The sequence below is a fragment of the Rutilus rutilus genome (genome assembly GCF_951802725.1).
Source record: "Rutilus rutilus genome assembly, chromosome: 2".
NCBI classification, from domain to species: Eukaryota; Metazoa; Chordata; class Actinopteri; order Cypriniformes; family Leuciscidae; genus Rutilus; species Rutilus rutilus.
Genome location: NC_140210.1, coordinates 15,432,218 through 15,451,850, shown reverse-complemented (window position 1 = coordinate 15,451,850; position 19,633 = coordinate 15,432,218). Strand labels below are relative to the sequence as shown.

General features: G+C 36.0%; 2 protein-coding genes across 2 annotated transcripts; one reads left to right on the top strand and one right to left on the bottom strand.

The window, feature by feature from the left end:
* Positions 1-46: 46 nt before the first annotated feature.
* On the top strand, positions 47-19,012 carry gtf2e2 (general transcription factor IIE, polypeptide 2, beta). Its single transcript, XM_084402343.1, has 8 exons — positions 47-248; positions 1,122-1,282; positions 13,260-13,351; positions 14,078-14,185; positions 17,568-17,750; positions 18,101-18,194; positions 18,321-18,436; positions 18,582-19,012. Exons 2-8 carry the CDS (start codon positions 1,123-1,125, stop codon positions 18,699-18,701), a joined length of 873 nt encoding a protein of 290 aa, XP_084258469.1. The 5' UTR covers positions 47-248; position 1,122; the 3' UTR covers positions 18,702-19,012.
* smim18 (small integral membrane protein 18) lies at positions 3,309-8,107 on the bottom strand. Its single transcript, XM_084403113.1, has 2 exons — positions 8,011-8,107; positions 3,309-4,174 (listed from the first exon to the last, which is right to left on the bottom strand). The coding sequence occupies exon 2, from the start codon at positions 4,159-4,161 to the stop codon at positions 3,949-3,951; it is 213 nt and encodes a 70-aa protein (XP_084259239.1). The 5' UTR covers positions 4,162-4,174; positions 8,011-8,107; the 3' UTR covers positions 3,309-3,948.
* Positions 19,013-19,633: the final 621 nt, after the last annotated feature.

Sequence of the window (19,633 nt, the reverse complement as noted above, 5' to 3'; positions counted from 1 at the left end):
CATATGTAATATTCGGTTTGACCATCAGGTGTCAGACGACGTCTTTGCGAACAACAATTAAAAACAAAGAAGAAGAAGGTCGCCTTTTCCGCAGGAAATTCATGTTAGTCGTGTAGCGTCGCTAGCATTCTTTGACAAGCTTCTCATTTAGCTTTATCACTACGTTGACAGCATATGGTCGCTTCAAATAATAATTAATCTTTATCTGAACTGTTTCTCTCTTTGAGAGAAGGCAGTGAAACATTCAGGTAATTCTTCATTAGTTACTTCTTCATTAATTTGTGAATGATTTGCTGCATGTTTTATGCAATAAGGTGTTTCTGGTTAATTTATTAGTTGTGGTTATTATGGTATTTTATTGCTATATTAAATATCTTACGAACTATGAAAGTTTAAACGTGTTAGATATGTACTGTCCCGCTGGCTGTAAATTAGTCATTTATCTCAGTATGTTAGATATTGCTAAACTTGAATCTTCCTCAAATATTTCTACCAGAGTAATGTACATTAGATTGTCTCTCATCTCTAGATGAGAGATGAAATAATTTTTTGTGTATTAACCACTATGTGTGTAGAATAAACAACTAGGCTAGTAAACAACACATTTCTTGACAAAAGAAAGTGTTTTTGGTTTGTTTGTTTTGACCAGATACTGAATGAAAAGCAGCCAACGTATTTACTGCACACATGCGACCTGTCTTATTGTGATTATGATTATTCTTGTGTTCTTATTCTTAAGTGTAAATAATAATAATAAGGAATAAGAGCGTCCCAACGTTTGACTGGTAGCGTATAACCACAACATCTACTGAGAAGATGTATGTTCAGTTAATAGTTTATATTTTAATAATGCACTGATTTATAGTTGTATTTTGTATTGTTTTCAGTTGTTGGTTTAATAGTGCTCTGATTCATAGTTTTGACTTACACCATACCAGTCAAACAAGCCAAACCCGTTATAGAATTTGTGTAGTTACATAGAGCCTTAATTTTTTATTTTATGGTTTTTTTACATTTCCAGCCTCATTTATAATGTCATTGGTCAAAATAATGTATATACATTTCTAACCACTCGGTCAGTCGAATAATTAACTGTATTGTATGTGTTGTGATATGTGTAGGATGGATCCAGCTCTGCTGAAAGAGCGAGAGCTCTTTAAAAAGAGAGCTCTATCTAATCCTACAGTTGAGAAGAGACCAGCGACCTCTGAGGCCTCCGGATCCTCCAAGAAGAAAAAGAGCAAACCAGACAAAGATGCATCATCCTCCAAAAACAACACAGGTCAGAAAGTACATGCAAGTTTATGGAATCTTTGCAATTGACTCACTCCTCAATAACTCTCTGGCTGTATGTCATTAAATTGTTATCGTTCAAAAGTTTGAAAAAAAAAAAAAACCTTGTTATGGGTTCCACAAAAATATAAAACAACTGTTTTCAACTTTTATAAAGGTCATGTGACTGAAATGGCTGCTGAAAAATATATTATAGGGTAACTCTCACCAAATTGCAGCCTAGGCTGTTTTTGTTAATCTACCCGAGTCAAACATTCGTGTAAAAGCATAATTAGAACGGAAACGCCACTTTTAAAGGGATAATCTTTTTGTACCATGAGTGCAGCAGGCGTAATGATATGACGCAGCGCCTGAAAATCTGTCTAATAGGTTAGACAAACTTAGTCCCGGTCACGTTGGAAGCTGGGGACTATTTTCAGGCGCTGCGTCATATCATTACGCCTGCTGCACTCATGGTACGGCAGCAAATTTTCTTGATTATTACGCAGGAATGAGAGTATAGTTCCTAGCCATATCAGGCTAGAAAATCGCAACTTTACATTTTCCGTCGGTCTTAGTACACGATGTAACTACAGAAGAGTCAAGTTTTAAATAGGAAAAATATCGAAACTCTTTGGTCATTTTTTTGAGAGAGATGCTAATGGTCCTGTCCGATTCAATGATCTATGCTAAGCTATGCTAAAAGTGGTACCGCCAGACCCGGAGATCGGCTGAATGGATTCGAAAACGGTAAAAACTCAACTGTTTAACTCTGGGGGAGTTGTAAAATGAGCCTATTTCCAAAAAAAGTGGAGCATCCCTTTAAGATTGACTGTATTTTCGTTTTTTGGTCAAAATGCCTTTTGAATGGGAGTGCTAGGGGCACTACAGTTATAGCATCAAAATCTCTATTTTTAAAACACTAAGGAGGCTCGACACAACATAAAACTGAGCTTGAAGTAATACGGTCAATCTTAAAAGTGGCGTTTCCTTTCTAATTATGCTTTTACACGAATGTTTGACTCGGGTAGATTAACAAAAATAGCCTAGGTTGCAATTTGGCCAGAGTTACCCTTTAAAATGGAAAAGAGTTTTTTTTAAATTGTACTAATATTTTGCAATATTACTCTTTTTACTGTAGTTTTAAACTTTTGATCAAATACATGCAGCCTTGGTGAGACTTCTTTCAAGAACATTACCAACCCCAAGCTTTTGAACAGTAGTGCATGTTGACCTCTTTTATCAAATGAAGATATTCAGTGTATTGACATTTTATCCGTATTCAAATGGCCTTGGCATATCTAAAGCATTATAAGCTTATGTTCTGGGAAATGCTCAAAACCAACATTAGCCTGAATTATTTTTCAATCTGAATATTTTCAGAGAAAAATATTTTTCTAGAATTAAAATATCTGCATCAGCTTGCAGTGGCAAAGAAACAGCAACCTTCTCTTTCTGTTTAAGTTTTTTAATACCAGTGACAATAGTTAGAATAGCACTGAGGATTCTTAATTTTATGTCAGTGAGCCTAACATCTCTAACATCACGGGCCTCTCGGCTGGTGTCTGGTCAACCTTGGTTTGTGAGAGTTACCCAAGTTGGTAGTTATGAAAATTCCTACACAGTCTTTCAGCAAAATATGAAGATCCATAGACTGGCATGTACAGTTTGATTTAATTTAAGTGTTTTTGCAATCTGAATATTTTGCAGTGTTTGTTCTGGGCCTTGCATTCAGAGTTACATATAAGTTATTTTAAAAGTTGAGCAATGATCCAAACAATATATTTAATAAGTAATTATACTTGTGAATATAGTTTATTTAGAGACCTACCAAAAGGTAAAATTTTTCGGTACTCGTGATATTAAAGAACCAATAATATGCTAATTGTGAATATCAGTAAAAAAACAAAACAATCAGATCATCTCTAGCTCTCGTGATGACTTGTTCTAGACATTTATTGAAGTCATTTAAATGTACTTTTAGCAGCAGCTGATGATATCTTCTGTGACCCTAATGTGAACCACACATTTTTTTTGTGCTTATATGATTTTTATTATATAATTTTAAATACACAATTTTAAGGCATTTGCAAAGATGCAACAATTGGCCTTTAGTGTGCTTTTTGATGAAGAACTATTATTATACATAACAATTATTCACATATTAATGTCACCTAACAGGGAATTTCAACATACACACATAGATCATTCCCTTTACTCCAACTGTAGTGAATGTTTGCTTTAGGTAGTCAATTAATACTGTATTTAGCTTATGAATTGCACAATGCTGACATGTACATTTTGTCATCCCGCACAAAGGCAAAGATTCATGTAAACACATCTCAGAATGTTAAACAGTTTTATATAGTCGACTCATTAAACAATAGTACTGGAATACTGACTGTATGCAAAGGAAACAATGACGTGCACACACAAGCAAATTTTTCCTTTCTTTCTGGTGTAAACCTCATTTAATATTTTAAGCCGTCGAGATGCCTGTGCTGTGTATTGCTGTTGGAGCAAGTGGGAGTAGAGTGCTTCTGTCTCTGTACATGTTTGACGTGTTTTTAAAGGACTCCATTGTGGCGTAGAGCTCTGTCCGAATTTGCAGCCTTTTCCACCAATCTACCGTCGTGGTATCTTTGGAGACCGTGTCCGCTGTCACCATGGTTACAACTAAACCACCTCTTCGTGCTGGCGGCGCAAGTCACGAACGGTTTTGGTCTTGGTGAAGCATCCGCAGTCCAGCAGCTCGTAGAGGAACGCCACTGTGGCGAGGGAGAGGATGGTGAGAATGAAGAGGAGGAGAATGATGAAACAGGCAACGTTCCAGCCATCGTGGAAGGGATAGATTTGCTGGATCAGAGCAGAACTGCTGGATATATTCATACTGCAGAGAGACCTATGAAAACAGTCAGTTATTAAAGAGAAAGATGAGGAAGGGTAAAATAATTAGTGTGGGTACAAACAGCGATCAAAATCAGCTAGAGGCAGAGTGATTGACGGATTTGAATGGCAGTTTCTATATGCAAATTTATATAGTGTATTTTTCGGTGTTGATGAGAAAAAGAGCATCATCAAAGGCACAGTGTTTTTTTCATACTGTACTTTAGCTGTCAGTCAGGCATCTTAAGTCGTTGCTTTGCATCTCATTGTTTTTGAGTATCTTGCAGCATGTGTAGGGTTCACTACACCTGCATGTGAGATTTAGCTTACTACTCCTAAGAAACGCATCTTATTGGGATTAGGTAACCCAAAATCATAACTGTTATTCAGGAATTACGTCAGATTTATTATTCGACTAGTTGTTTACCAATTAGTCGCCTTGGAAAAACATGTAGATTTGCATGTATTAAGACATTAAGTACGGTTTGTGTTCATGCTAAAACATTTTATTATTATTATTATTATTATTATTAATAATTATTATTATTTCAGTATTAGTTACTTTTAGGCTCATACATTTACTCTTACGCTCACTAAGGCTGCATTTATTTGATAAACAATACAGTAAAAACAGTAATATCAAGAAATATTACAATTCATAATAGCTGTTTTTTTAATATAGTTCAAAATGTTTTTGTTTTTTTCTTTGATGGCTAAGCAAAATTTTCAGCATCATTACTCCAGTCTTCAGTGTCACATGATCCTTTTATCCTTTTAAAATAATTTTAATATGATGATTTGTTGCTCATGTAACACTTATTATCTCTGTTGAACACTGTTGTGCTGCTTAATGTTTTTGTGGAAACATGATGCATTTTTTTCAGGATTCTATTATGAATAGAAAGTTCAAAAGAGCAGCATTTAGTTGTAATAAAAAAAAATTTGTAACAATGTAAAAGTCTTTTGTTAATTATGATCAATTTAATGCACTTTTGCTGAATAAAAGTCTTATTTAAAAAATAATAATAATAATCGTACTGACTCCAAACTTTTGAACGGTAGTTTATAGGGCTGCACAATGTTGGAAATATCTGACGTTTCGATATTTTGTTTTGCTGCAATATATATTGTGATATGAACAAATTAAATCACTAGATGACTTTAAATAGCTCTATTTGGAAAGAATTGCATATGCATATATAAATACAATAGAACAAAGATGTAAATTAAATAAACAGTGCTTTAAGTATTCAGGTACAGAAATTGAAAAATCAAATGTAAAATACTATATAAATTAAGTGTAATTCATCTTTGTTACGGCTTCAAAAGTGATTTTCTCTTTGTATTTTGTTTGATTAACATTAATGACACAGACACAAAGCAGTAGGAATATTAGGCTGCTGTCACTTTAAGACCGAATGAACGGATCCTATATAATGATATGCATCTGTTTTCTTTTTCAATTGTTTACGTTCACGTAAGCTGTAAGCGACTGTGTTTAAGAAGATACTAGCCAAGATGGGCATTTTGACATAATTTTGTCTGTATGTGTCCGTTCAAGTACAAACGATCCCTATGCTTGACATCACACATCCTGCATTGTGACTATCGCGGATGCGTACATCGCAGTATCGATGCTAAAACGATATGCCGTGCAGCCCTAGTAGTGTACTTTGATTCAGCCCAAAAAGCATGTACAAATGCATGCTTTGAAAATCCACTGGAAGTATTGTATACCATCCAGGCAGCTTCAGCATACTATTTTCAATGTACTTTGGTTTGGGTTGGACTAATCCTAATCTTGCATGTTATGTAGGACAAATAACATGCAAAATGGGATGGAGCCATACTAGAGACATGAATTGAGATGAATCAGCTGACCTAGTTTGGTTGAGTGGTCATTGTGTTGTGTAGGTTTAGAGCAGAGTGGAAGCTGAAAAATGATCCGTTCCATTAAGCTTTTGGATTTCAATTGCAACATTTCACAGATAATTCGATTTACGGATATGGTGTTAAAAGTTCAATCTTATGATTTTTTTCAAAGGTTTTCTGTATTGCATATATCACCAAAGCAAGATCTGTACATGTAAGGAATGTAATTAGGAACTGAAAGCATTTCCCACGCGTGTCTGATTGTGCACATACGCTGCAGGGATACAGCTTCACTTTCAATTCAACCATGACTCAGAAGAATCCCATATCTCCAAAAGGGATTTAAACTTTTCACGTTCATTTGTTACCAATGTTTCACAGGATTTATTTTATTCTTATAAAGCTTCATTTCGGAGACCTGGTCCTGTGACATTAGTTTAACTATTGTAGACACTAGGGATGGGAACGACACGGGATTTGGGAAATCGACTGTCGAGGACCATGTGTCGACTTTTTGTCGGATTGTCGGCCTTTCTTTTCTATTTTTTTTAAAGGGGGGGGGGGGGGTGAAATGCTCATTTTCACGCAATCTCCTGTTAATCTTGAGTACCTATAGAGTAGTATTGCATCCTTCATATCTCCAAAGAGTCTTTAATTTTATCATATTTATAAAAGACAGATAGGCTGTCCCGAGTCTTTCCGCAAAAAAACGAGCGTCTGGAGGCGGGCCGTGTGCTATAACGTTAGCTGTGCTAACCGAGCTAACAACACAGACATTTTTTTAAGCAGTTTACTCACCGAATGCGATCGCGAACCTTTATCATTGTGACTGCTCGATCCGCATTAGACGATCTGCAAATCCGTCGATCTGGGCTTTGTTTCTAAAACAATCATTGTCAAAATGCAGGGAACAAACAGTCTTACACAGCTCCGTTGATGCTCTGAAAAAACAAACTCCATCGACTGGTCCACTTAACGCTGGGTTCTTTGGGAATCTGTGCAGGGTTGTCTTGCCCTGGCATACAAAAACACACTTCTTTGGTGACATTGACTTCCAAAACCCGAGCACACAGCGCTTTGATGGCGTACTGCTTTCGCTATCTTGCTCTGGTCTACGAGTGCGCGCGCGCGTCTTTCCGGGAGAAGTGGGGTCAACGGTCAAGTGGCGATTCCATTTAGAAAAAATTGATTGTTTTATTTAAAATGTTTTATTTCATTATGGGAAAAGTGCCACTTTATGATGTGTATTTGAATAGGAAATGTAATAAATTAAAAGCCAAAAAAAAAAAAAAATGCAATTTGGAAATCCCACAAGCCCCGCCCCCTCGACATGTCGACACTCTATTTTTTTTGTCGAGTGGAGCATGTGTCGAATGTCGGTCGTTTTGTCGACAAAAAGTCCCATCCCTAGTAGACACACACACACACACACACACACACACACACATACCTAGTCTTGTCTGATACAGACAGATGGCTTCTGCTTCTCCTGGCCTCCAGAGACCCCCACCCCAAGCATCCCTTAGTGCTGTGCTACCATTTCTTTCAAGCTCTTTTCTGGTGTTTGTCCTCTTTTTAGAATTGTAGGTGCTAATGGATGAGTTTTTCTTGTTAAATATTCAGTACGCAATCAGTTTGATGCTGTCTAGTCTAGTGTAATGATTTAGAATTGCACAGTCAGCTTCAGCTGTCTGGATCCTGCTATATCTGTGTGCTTGTATGTATATGTATTACGTACACTCATGACCAAGATCCGATGTCTGAATTTCATTTTGTGTTTGTGACACAATATATGCATTTATTATTGATTTGCAGTTTAGTTCGTATGGCTGCATGCCTTGGTGATGCATATTCTCAATATGAAGAGTCAATTACTAAAGGAATCCTTTGAAATTTGTAGAAAACTAAGATGATGTTTTAGTCTGTGTAGTATTTCAGTGTTAGATGCATTGTGTTGTTCGATATAAAAGCAGGACGTACCTGGGTGTTAGTGTCTGGGATGCAGGGTGATGGAGCAGCCTCTTGCTTCTCTCTGTGTTGTCTTTCTTGCCGTTCACGTTCTCTCTCTCTCTCTCCCTGCCCTACCTTAATATGTAACCGTATATTGCACTGGCTGTTCTTAGTCTCTGGTTTGACGCCATTGGCTGGTTGTCCTGTCTTTCTAAGCATCAGCCATCCAACCTACTGTAATGCATCTGCTCTCAGCATTAGGTCCCGCCCACACGATGAATCATTCATGAGTCAATGCCAAGATGCGTCTGAGACTGGCTGTGCTCCCGTTGCCAGGGGTTGAGAGCAGGGTGTGGAGAAGGAAGAGGATGTGATGCTAGAGCTACATGCTACAGAGGAAATGATTCCTTTTACCAGTTACAAGGAGCTTGAGATGGTGAAAATTAGTTTGGAAATAGGATGAGCAACGACAAAAAAAATCAAAAATCAAATCTGAGAAATATGACATCATTGTTCCATTTTGGCCCAGTGATGATGCATTAGATTCAGGGTATGTTTTTTTTTTTTTTTTTTTTCATTCTGTAAATACATACCTGTACATGATGGATTAGAACAAAACGGACAAATTTTATTTTCAGCACTTATTTTCTCAGCCTCTTAAATAAACCAAAAGTTTTCCCATCTGAATAAACACATTAAAGTCATGAAACGGAAGTTGCAGTAGTCTTTTCTTCCTTATTGTGACGTTTATCTGAGTGAAACTTAATTTGTCAAATTTCACTGGACTATTTACACAGGGGATGAAATGCTTTGTGAAATACTGGTCTTTTTTTTTAACATATAAACTTTTGGTTAATCAGGAAAGGTAAACCCTTATTAAGTTATGTTGTGCATATGCACAGATGAGCCAAAACTTTATGACCACCTAATATGCGCAGTTGTTCCTCTGTATGCTCCCAAAACAGCGCTGGCCCGCCAAGTAATGCACTCTACAAGACACCTGAACGTGTCCTGTGGTATGATGTTCCTCAAACCATTACTGAACAATGTTTGTGCAGTGTAGCAGGGGTGCATTATCCTGCTGAAAGTGGCCACTTCCACCAGGGAACACTTTGGTCTGCAACAATTTTTAGGTAGGCGGCACATGTCAAATTTCTGTCCACATGAATGGCCTTTCAACGGTGGACAGGGGTCATCACAGGCACTTTTGTCTGCAGCTACACATCCCTATGTTTTGTGACACATTCCTGCCGTAACCATCATTAACATTTTGTGTGACTTGTGCCACAGTAGACCTTCTGTTGGCTCGGAACAGACGGGATATCTTTTGTTACCCTCTTGCATCGATGAGCCTTGGGTGTGCGATATATATCGTCTGTGATTTAATATCGTAATTGTTGTTTTAACAATGTGCGATTTGACATTATCGAGTATAGCTTATCCCTCACACACACCCAGAGAGTGCATGCATACTCTCAGGGTTTTTCCTGGGTCAAAATTGGTCTTCGGTGGTGGCTGACCGACATGGTCATCCACACACAGCAAAGAGTCCTCTAGTACCCACATGATCCGCAAGCCCAATATTGACAATAAATGTTAAATTTAAAATAAATACAAAGAAACAGTTTGTGATTTTTTTTCTTAAAGAAAAGAAAGTAATTAAATGAACAAATATGAAAATAAAACAAAACATAGACTTCACTGTATAAATTATACATTGATACTTATTAAAGCTAAAGTTATCAGTGAAGAGCAGTGAGTGATTTTTCTCTTTGCATTTTGTTGTCTTATTAGGGATAGTTCTCCTAAAAATTCTAATTATCATAATTTACTCTCTCAAGTTGTTTTAAACTCGAATAAGTTTCTTTCTTCTGTTGAAAATAAAAGTTATTTGGAAGATTGTGGGTAACCAAACAGTTGATGAACCCCAGTGACTTCCATAGTATATTTTTCTCCTATGAAAGTCAATGGGGATCAGCTACTGTTTGGATAGCCACATTCTTCAAAATATTAATATTAGAAAAATATTAGAAAATATTAGAAGGAAATTAATAGAGGATTGGAACAACATTAGAGTGCATTAATGATGAGATCATTTTTATTTTTGGGTGAACTATCCCTTTAAGGACAAGCGGCAGCGTGTTTACTATTGCTACTGTTTCTTTAAGAGTTGCGCGCGACGCGTCTAATATACACGCATTTGACAAGCAGATTTTCTCTCAATTTTCTCAAGTTTGCTTTCACTTTAGACATAACCGACTCTGTTTATATAAACCTTGTGTGTATTTAACAGTATAAGCACAATAAGACTCGAAAGATAACTTAGTCCAGTATCCAGGCGCTGGTAGACTTTTAGTGCATGTGAGCTTCACAGCACACGTCAGAACAGCGCGTCAGAACAGCGCATCAGCACGCGAATTAAATGTTTAACCGACAAGGCATTAAAGCACATGCAAATTATGAACTGCAGTGTCCCGTTCCGCTGCGTTAACATTTATGTGAACATACGTCGCGTTGTTTAGTATGTTGGGAGGCGCCAGAACAGATATAGTGCACGATTCTACAATATTTCTTCAAAAGCAGATCGTGGAGACGTTTTAATCGTCCACGATCAAAAATCGTCATATCGCACACCCCTAAAAAAAACACTTCAAACTGGATAGATTTTTTTTTTTTGCGTTTATTTAAAGTTATGTCAGCTGCATGTGCGGAATGCTTGTCACAAGCTATAAGAGAAGATAAGGCAACTTTTTTTGACTGCAATTTACACCCAGCGCTAATTCAGCAAAAATATTCTCCGAATGCCCCACGTGAAACATGGATTCGGTCTTCCGCCCTTTATGATCAGTTGATTTTGATGCGAGGGAGAGAGCAAAGACAGAACTGAAGACGGAGAGTGCCCGCGCGGGGGTGGGGCGCTGTGATCGTTCTCTCCGTCACTCCATCAGTAGCCTGCTTCACTCACAAAACCCAATTACTGATCAAATAAGGCTTTGGCGGGACAAAAAATCATTTTGGCGGCCGCCAAAAAATTTTCAATGTAGGAAAAACCCTGTGATGTAGTCTTGTAGATTAGACTAATGCGGGTGTGCATTTAGAGTGCACGCTTTCATTGTGTGATTTAGTCTTTATTTATATCATTTAGTAATAAATATCACAAGTGCAATTATCAGCATAGCAAATGTGATATTGCTTTTATACAAGTTTAATAAACAAGAAGTTAATATTAAGTGACTTATATTTTAGACACCATATTGCTTGTTTTTGCTCTATTTCGCCATCAAAGTAAAGCCACACACGGAGACTACTTACCCAGACATTAATATGCGGCCTTGTTAGGAGATGATCAACGATCTTTGCTTCACCTGTGACTGGTCATAATTTTTTGGATCATCAGTGTGTGTGGATGTGTATTAATTCAGCGAACTTACTATTGAGAGCAAAAACCCTTATTTCTGTGGATTTGGCCATTCATAATGAAACGTCTTCAGTAGCATTTAGCGCACAGGAATGCTACAATCATAACTTTAACAGAAATTAAGCGGAGCCAAATAAAGCAGAGCGGGAGCAGTATGCGCCCATTTTGCAGTGTTTGTCACATGCAGCTGAACTGCAGCTTGTGTACAACAAATACAGATGATTATCATCCAATCTTTCACCTTTTGACTGTTTTCCTCCGACCACTGTCTGTCACATGCTTTGATTGGGCAGCATACTCTGCTGCGATGCGACCGTGTTCTTCTACTGTCCCACACATATAACATGTAGTATGTATGTAGTATACATGATAAAAGTAATCTTAAAGGTAACCCTTGTGTATCCTTATGGACATTTTTGTCTTATTTGAGTTTTTCTTTGCCTGTGTTAATGCTAACTGCATAAAATCTGGCACAGGTCTGTATTTTTATTGGAATTTTACTATTTCACCCCCATTTCCACTAGGTACACAAAATACTTCCTCTCAGCGCCTTTTGGTCAAAAATGTCCGCATTGAAACCCATTAAAACTGCAATTTTTTATCCCAGGGTCATTTAACTATAAAATGATGCAATCTTTGTTAAGAGGCTTTCATTCTGTTGGCAAGGCTTCAAAATTAAACATTTAAAAAAAAAAAAAATCAGTTTTGGCCTATTACATTGTACTTATTTTTCGATGCAAGTACATAGTACTTAAAGCCACTTAATATAAAGTGGGACCAAATGGAAATATAATATAATGTTAATGTAGACATTGATCAAAATAATTTATGCTGGGATGTGTAGGTTGTGCGGTGACCTGTAACTCGAAACTATTTAAAGGAAATCTATTTAAATGTGTGTTTTTTTTTTGTGTGTGTGTTTTTTTTAAAGCACATCTCCTGCTCAATGGTGTTTTTAGCCCCCAATGGCTCCTTCCAGGCAGCTAACCCTAACCTCAACCTCAACCTACCCATCCCCTCGCTGCCTGGAAGGCGCCGTTGGGGGCATAAAACACCAAACACCACATCTCCTTACCCTGGAGTTGGCTCACCCTCTGCCTATGTTCAGAGAATTCATATTTAACGCATTATTACTCAAAATGGAACTTGAAACATGGTTATATTTATAAATGACTAATTGGCTAACACTCGGAAACCTGCCGCCTTCAACAATTTACATCTTTTTACGACTATTAAGAATGCATAAATAACTGGAATATTCCACATTGCGAACAGATGTTGATATATTTATACTATTCTTGCCTAGAAAAAAAAAATTCAACATCTTATTATTATTTATCTTTGTTATTGTCATTATACTGTTATAAATTCCTATCTCACACTATCATTACATACATGTTTTTAATTTGATTGCCCCCGTTTAGAACAGGTGGGTTGTCTGGTGAATTGTAGGCATGCAGATGAAATCTGTTTTTATCAGAGGTTTTATCCATGTTTATCCATGTTTTCAAATGGATTATATAAAAGGAATAAATTAAGGCTTCTGACTGGCCAGAGCGCTTTTTCACTTTACACTGGGTCAAAATAGACCTTGTTGTAATTTTCTTTTCATTTTACTCTTGGTTTCTGGTGTGTCTCTTTAGGATGAAATTGCCTGCTGGCAGCAGAGAGAATTGTAAATGGTGTGGAATATACCTGGCAGAAACTAACTTTGTGTTTGAACACAACGTGTGTTATTATTTGTTGTCGTTTGAGAGGGTTGGTAATAGTAGTTCTACATTAATAGCCTAGTAGTTGCTGCACTTACTTATTATAGTCTGTTATCTCTTCTTCTCCTCATTGTCCTCCTTTCATCTTTCAGATCCCAGTAATGGCTCCTTCAATCTCAAAGCACTTTCCGGGAGTTCAGGATATAGATTTGGAGTTTTGGCCCGAATTGTCAACTACATGAAGGTAATACAAAAATTAGCACATTTTCTAACATTTCCAAAGTCCAATAGTCAACAAACAGAAATTTGCTGCAGTGTCTGTTATCTGTCATTTTCTTGCTGCTTTATGATCAATTTCTTCTTGCATTCGTGCACATCATAGGCTGAATTATTGTAATTTTTTTAGTAAAAAGGTTTATTTTAACTCAGAAGGAGACTTCTGCAATTCAGAATACCTAGAGAATGACACATGGAGAATTAAATTATCCTGAGCTGAGCAATCCACACTGTCATTAAACACATGCTCCCTCCATCAGATGCCATGGGAAATGTCTTCCAAACTCAGCTCATCTATTGCCAGTCTTGTATTAGTACCAATATTGTGATCTATAATGAAGGTTTCTTCTGTTCATTTGTGAAGGTTTTCATATTGTCTGCTTGAAAAACAGTCCCTTGCTCTCCTAACAAGTCTCTCCATTTGACGTAATTAAACATTGTGTGAAATTTCTTACTAATATGACTAATACACATTGTCAGAGTAATTTTATAGTTGTTTTATATTATCGTAAGCAGTCTTTTTTTTATTTGTTTTTTTATCAGGCTTGGCAGTTCCCCACAGTGAAATTATGTACTCTCTAACATGACAGTAATTGAAGGCTGTCAGCCTGTAATCCACAGATGTAGATGTAGCTGTGACACATTTAAACTCTTTTTACATCTCTTTGTCTTTCTCTCTCTCTTTCTTTCTCAGACAAGACACCAGAGAGGAGATACTTATCATCTGAGTCTAGATGAAATTCTGGATGAGACCAAGCTGCTGGACATTGGCATGAAGCAGAAACAGTGGCTTATGAGCGAGGTGTGTGTGCATAAGAGGAAGACATTGGGTCTCATTCACTAATTATTGCGTAGATTATTCGTATTTATATGCACAGAAGAACTTCTCATGAAAAAATTATATTTCACAGCACAACATATTTCACAAAAGTTGTTCTTAACTTTGAATTTTGGAGTATTGTAAATGAGTGACTGCATGTCCAAGGTTAGTAATTTGCATAAAATACATCCATATAAGGAGTTTTTGCACAGCCTTTCATCACTCTCAGCAAACATAAAACGCTCTATAAATATGCACTCTTGCCTGAGATTTTTCCATAAATTTTAGTAGGGCTTGGTTAAAAATCGTTTCTCATGTTGATGAACCTATATCGATTATCAAACCCGATCTGTTCAAGAATCGATCTTTTGGTCTGTGCTGTTTTCAGTTGATGAATGAACAAAACTTTGTAGCGTGCCTCCCAACCAATATATGGGAACTGAACTGATCTCTTCCTCTTTACTGTTAGTTACAGCATTAATTAAACATGAATGAACATCAGAAGGTATGTTGAAAGATATAGAACGACTTACTGAAATGTATCTTGTCTCATGTAATCGCTTAATCAGTGTTTCAGCTGCAGAAAGATGTCAATAAAACAGCTTGTAAACAATGTCACGTAACATTACATTTACCTTAGAAAAGTCATTCGATTTCCTTAAACTCGTTAGTCAGCAAAAAAAAAAAAAAAACTCTAGAGAGGAGCATTTTGATAAATATAGCACTATTGCATATTCATTTTATTTTTTACTTAACCTGTTCGTCAATATTATGTTTGAACAAATTGGTCATGTTTTTATGATAGCCACCATTCAAATGTTTATATTTTCAAAAAACGAATAGAAACAAATGTCATTATCATAACATTATTATTATTATTATTATTATTTAACTTTAACTTATTATTATTTTAACTTTATTATTATTATTTATTAAACTTTCTTATGCAATTTAAATGTGAGCAGCCTATACAAATCACTTCATTTTAACCTTTAATATTAGAGTAATGTACCAACTGGGGTTTCCTGTATAGTTTACAGCATTAGTTGAGCGATATTTATTTTCCTTGAGAAAATTTGTCATAATACCTGATATGTGCCCCAATGAATCAATATCGAATTGAATCAAATATAAATTGGAATTTAATTTAATTGCGAGCTTGTCAAAATCGGATCGTGACCCTGATATCACACACACAATTAGTGAATGACACCCAATGTTCCCTTGTTAAAGGAACATTGGAGGTTATTTTATGCTTAATGTACATTATTTGAACAGCTTGTATATATCATACTGCTAATTACTACTGACTGTGTCTACAGCACACCATACATACATACATTCATAGATAGTAGCTTGAAAATAAGAGATAATGTACAGACAACCAGTCATTATCATTAAATTTCAACTTGAATCAAATTAATTTCTGAACACCCTGCCAGGTTTATTTCATGATGTGAGAAGAGACTGTAAAGATTTAACTAATAGTTTTGTGAGAAATCATTTGCATGGGACAACATTCAATTATATGGTTTAGCCATCTATTTATATATATATAAAATTTTAATCAGTTGTAATAATTAAAATGATTACATGATATGCTAATCACAATTAGTCACACACATCATGTTTGCCGAGAAAAGTCAGCAGAGAACGATAATTCAATGACATTGCTGTGGCAGTTGAATGAAGCATTGAATAGACAAAACAGCTTTAAAGGGATACTCCACTTTTTTTGGAAATAGGCTCATTTTACAACTCCCCCAGAGTTAAACAGTTGAGTTTTACCGTTTTCGAATCCATTCAGCTGATCTCCGGGTCTGGCAGTACCACTTTTAGCATAGCTTAGCATAGATCATTGAATCGGATCATCACTCTCAAAAAAATGACCAAAGAGTTTCGATATTTTTCCTATTTAAAACTTGACTCTTCTGTAGTTACATCGTGTACTAAGACTGATGGAAAATGATATGACGCAGCGCCTGAAAATAGTCCCCAGCTCGGTAGACTATAGGGTCGACTATTTTCAGGCGCTGTGTCATATCATTACGCCTGCTGGACTCATGGTACGGCAGCAAAGTTTCTTGATTATTACGCAGGAATGAGAGTATAGTTCCTAGCCATATCGCAACTTTTCATTTTCCGTCGGTCTTCATACACGATGTAACTACAGAAGAGTCAAGTTTTAAATAGGAAAAATATCGAAACTCTTTGGTCATTTTTTTGAGAGAGATGCTAATGGTCTTGTCCAATTCAATGATCTATGCTAAGCTATGTTAAAAGTGGTACCGCCAGACCCGGAGATCGGCTGAATGGATTCGAAAACGGTAAAACTCAACTGTTTAACTCTGGGGGAGTTGTAAAATGAGCCTATTTCCAAAAAAATATGGAGTATCCCTTTAAAGCATAAAGGCCCGTTTACACCAAGAACGATAACTATAAGCGTCCACACCAGCGGAAAATATCCTTCTGTTTATTCTAAGCGTGTGTCTGTCACTTTAAATGCTCAAGCTCATTACACCAGGATGGATTCTGATTGGATGTCTATGTTTTTATCATTCATCAGCTGGATAAAATCATTCTTAAAGTGATTCCAGTGATATCGTTTCTCTGTGCCATTATTGTTATAGCTGTGGTGTGGCTCTGTTACTCTTTAATATGGAGAACGATTTTTAGAGCTATATCTTTATCTTTATAGTTCTCATCCTTGGTGTGAATACTAACTTAAAGGGTTAGTTCACCCAAAAATGAAAATTCTGTCAGTAATTACTCACCCTAATGTTGTTCCAACCCCGTAAGACTTTTGTAGATCTTCGGAACACAAATTAAGATATTTTTGATGAAATCTGAGAGCTGGCTCACTCCTTCATAGGCTGCTAGGTAAGTGATATCTGCCAGCCCAAGTGACTACAGTGGCTCAACCTTAAGTTTATCAAGCGACGAGAATACTTTTTGTATTTTTTTTGTATTGTATTGTATGTATTTATTTATTTATTCATTTGTTTTTTGATAAAAAAATAATAATAAATAGTTTGCTTTAAAGTGTGGTATTGATGCATGTTCCCTTAAGTAGCAGCTGGACGTGCACTGATTGCTAAATTTGCAAAAATATGCTTTGTAATTTGGTTGCTCTTTAATTGCTTGGGTGGTGGGAAAATTTCTTATTTGAATTTACTTACTTTTTTATTTAATTTTTTTTATTTTACTTTATTCTTTTTCATTTTTCATTACAAATTTTTTACCGCAGAATACCAATCAAAATCATATGTTCCATAGAGCCTTGTAATAACACAGCATATTCCTTTTCAAGGGAAAGAGATACATTCAAACCAAAATAGTAAATCTAACCTCTCCCTCTCTCCAGGCATTATCAAGTAATCCTAAGATTGATGTGCGGGAAGGGAAATATGCCTTTAAACCCAAGTATCATCTGAAGGATAAGAAAGCTCTGCTAAGACTACTGGACAAACACGATCAGCTGGGACTAGGAGGAGTGTTACTGGATGATGTTGAAGAGGGTCTTCCAAACTCTGCCAAGGCTATTAAAGTAACGCACTAATGTCACTCCTTAGAAAAAATAGGTGGATAGAATCTAGACCATTCATTTAAATAATCAGTAGCACAGAAACTTCAAAATGTATCGGGACATCGTTGAACAGACACACTGTGATTATTTTATTTTATTTTATTTTTTTAGATTTTCAAATACTCCTTTTGTTTTAGCACTTAATTTGGATATAATATTTATTTGGAAATAATTAATTAACTCACAACATTGTGTATTTAATGTGTAGGTTTTGATTAGAAAGCAGCAGATGAGCTTTTTTTAATATTTGAAATATTACTATTATTTATTTATTTATTTGTTTATTTATTTTATTTTATTTTTTTGTTCAGGCACTTGGAGATCAGATTATATTTGTGACCAGGCCAGATAAGAAGAAGATTCTATTCTACAATGACAAACACTGCCAGTTTGTTGTTGATGAAGGTGTGTGATGATTATCATAATTAAAGAGTGATTAATATTGACTTAATCCAGAATTGTCTGTTAGAAGAGTTCTGGTGATGTGGGTTGAGCTTCTCTATCGTGACGTCAGTATCATTCGTTCTCCAGAGTTCCAAAAGCTGTGGCGCAGCGTTCCTGTTGATTCCATAGATGAGGAAAAGATCGAAGAGTATCTGAAGAAACAGGGCATATCATCCATGCAGGAGACAGGACCAAAGAAAATGGTGCGTTCTATCTCTCACATATTCAGATAAACATTTACACACAGAGATACAAACACACACTCTCCAGATTGGCTGGTTCATGCATATTTGTGTGGAAGTGAACGGTTGCCGTGAGGTTGACGTGATTTGTGATTGGCTGTTACAGACGCCCATTCAGAAGAGGAAGAAACCTGGAACACAGAGAAAGAGACGGTTTAAGACTCATAATGATCATCTGAATGGAGTACTGGAGGACTACTCTGAGGGAGTTCCCTCCAAGAAGTGACACACACACACACACACACACACACACGGCTGAAAAGACTGATATTTGTGTGATGTTTGTATATCCGATCTAACGTCTTATTGCCAAAACCATAAAGACATGCTCATGCAGACACACACACACACACACACACACACACACACACACACACACACACACACACACACACACACCTTAGAACTGTACTGAGTGACACAAATGTGAACAGACTGTAAATATTTTGTTTTACTTTTTGCTAGTGCTTTAAGCAATGACTATTAAGCTCTTCTTTTTTTTAGAATTAATGATTAAACAAGAGCAATCAAACCACATCTATTGTTTTCTTTCAAAGTCATTCATCATATTTAAAAATGCCTTTATATATTCACATACAAAGTGTCTTGAAATGTAGCGTGTGTGTATATAATATATACTACCATTCAAAAGGTTGGGGCCTTGTAAGAATTTTTTTTTTTTTTTTTATGAAATCAAATTTCAAATCAATGCTTTTATTTTGAATTCTAGAATCCTGAAAAAATGTCTAGTGGTTTCCCTGAAATATATTAAGCAACACAACTGTGCAATAACAATAAGAAATGTTTCTTAAGCACAAATTATATTTCACAATATTAGTATTTTTACTGTAATTTTTTTCGCCCAATTTTGGCTTCAAAAATGCTCTTCAGAAACCTACGGGTGACGTCATGGACACTACGTTTATTTTTTTTTATTTTTTTTTTACAGTGTATGATTATAACCCAGCAAATTAGACAGTTATAGAACACTGTTGTAAGAATTAAGGACTTTCAAGTACTTCACACAACTTTTTCCAGCACTTCAAAGCTCAAAAGTCTGAATATTATTCCATTTAAATGTTATTTTTAATGTGATGACCAAAAAAAAAGTGTTCATCCTTCAAAGATTGTCCGAATTTGTCAAACTAAAAGTTTCAC

Excerpts from the sequence above, each read along its gene's own strand:
- gtf2e2 (XM_084402343.1), top strand. The coding sequence starts at position 1,123 with ATGGATCCAGCTCTGCTGAAAGAGCGAGAGCTCTTTAAAAAGAGAGCT. Across the intron at positions 13,352-14,077 it reads GAATTGTCAACTACATGAAG|ACAAGACACCAGAGAGGAGA; the intron begins GTAATACAAAAA and ends TTTCTTTCTCAG. Across the intron at positions 14,186-17,567 it reads AACAGTGGCTTATGAGCGAG|GCATTATCAAGTAATCCTAA; the intron begins GTGTGTGTGCAT and ends CCCTCTCTCCAG.
- smim18 (XM_084403113.1), bottom strand. The coding sequence starts at position 4,161 with ATGAATATATCCAGCAGTTCTGCTCTGATCCAGCAAATCTATCCCTTC.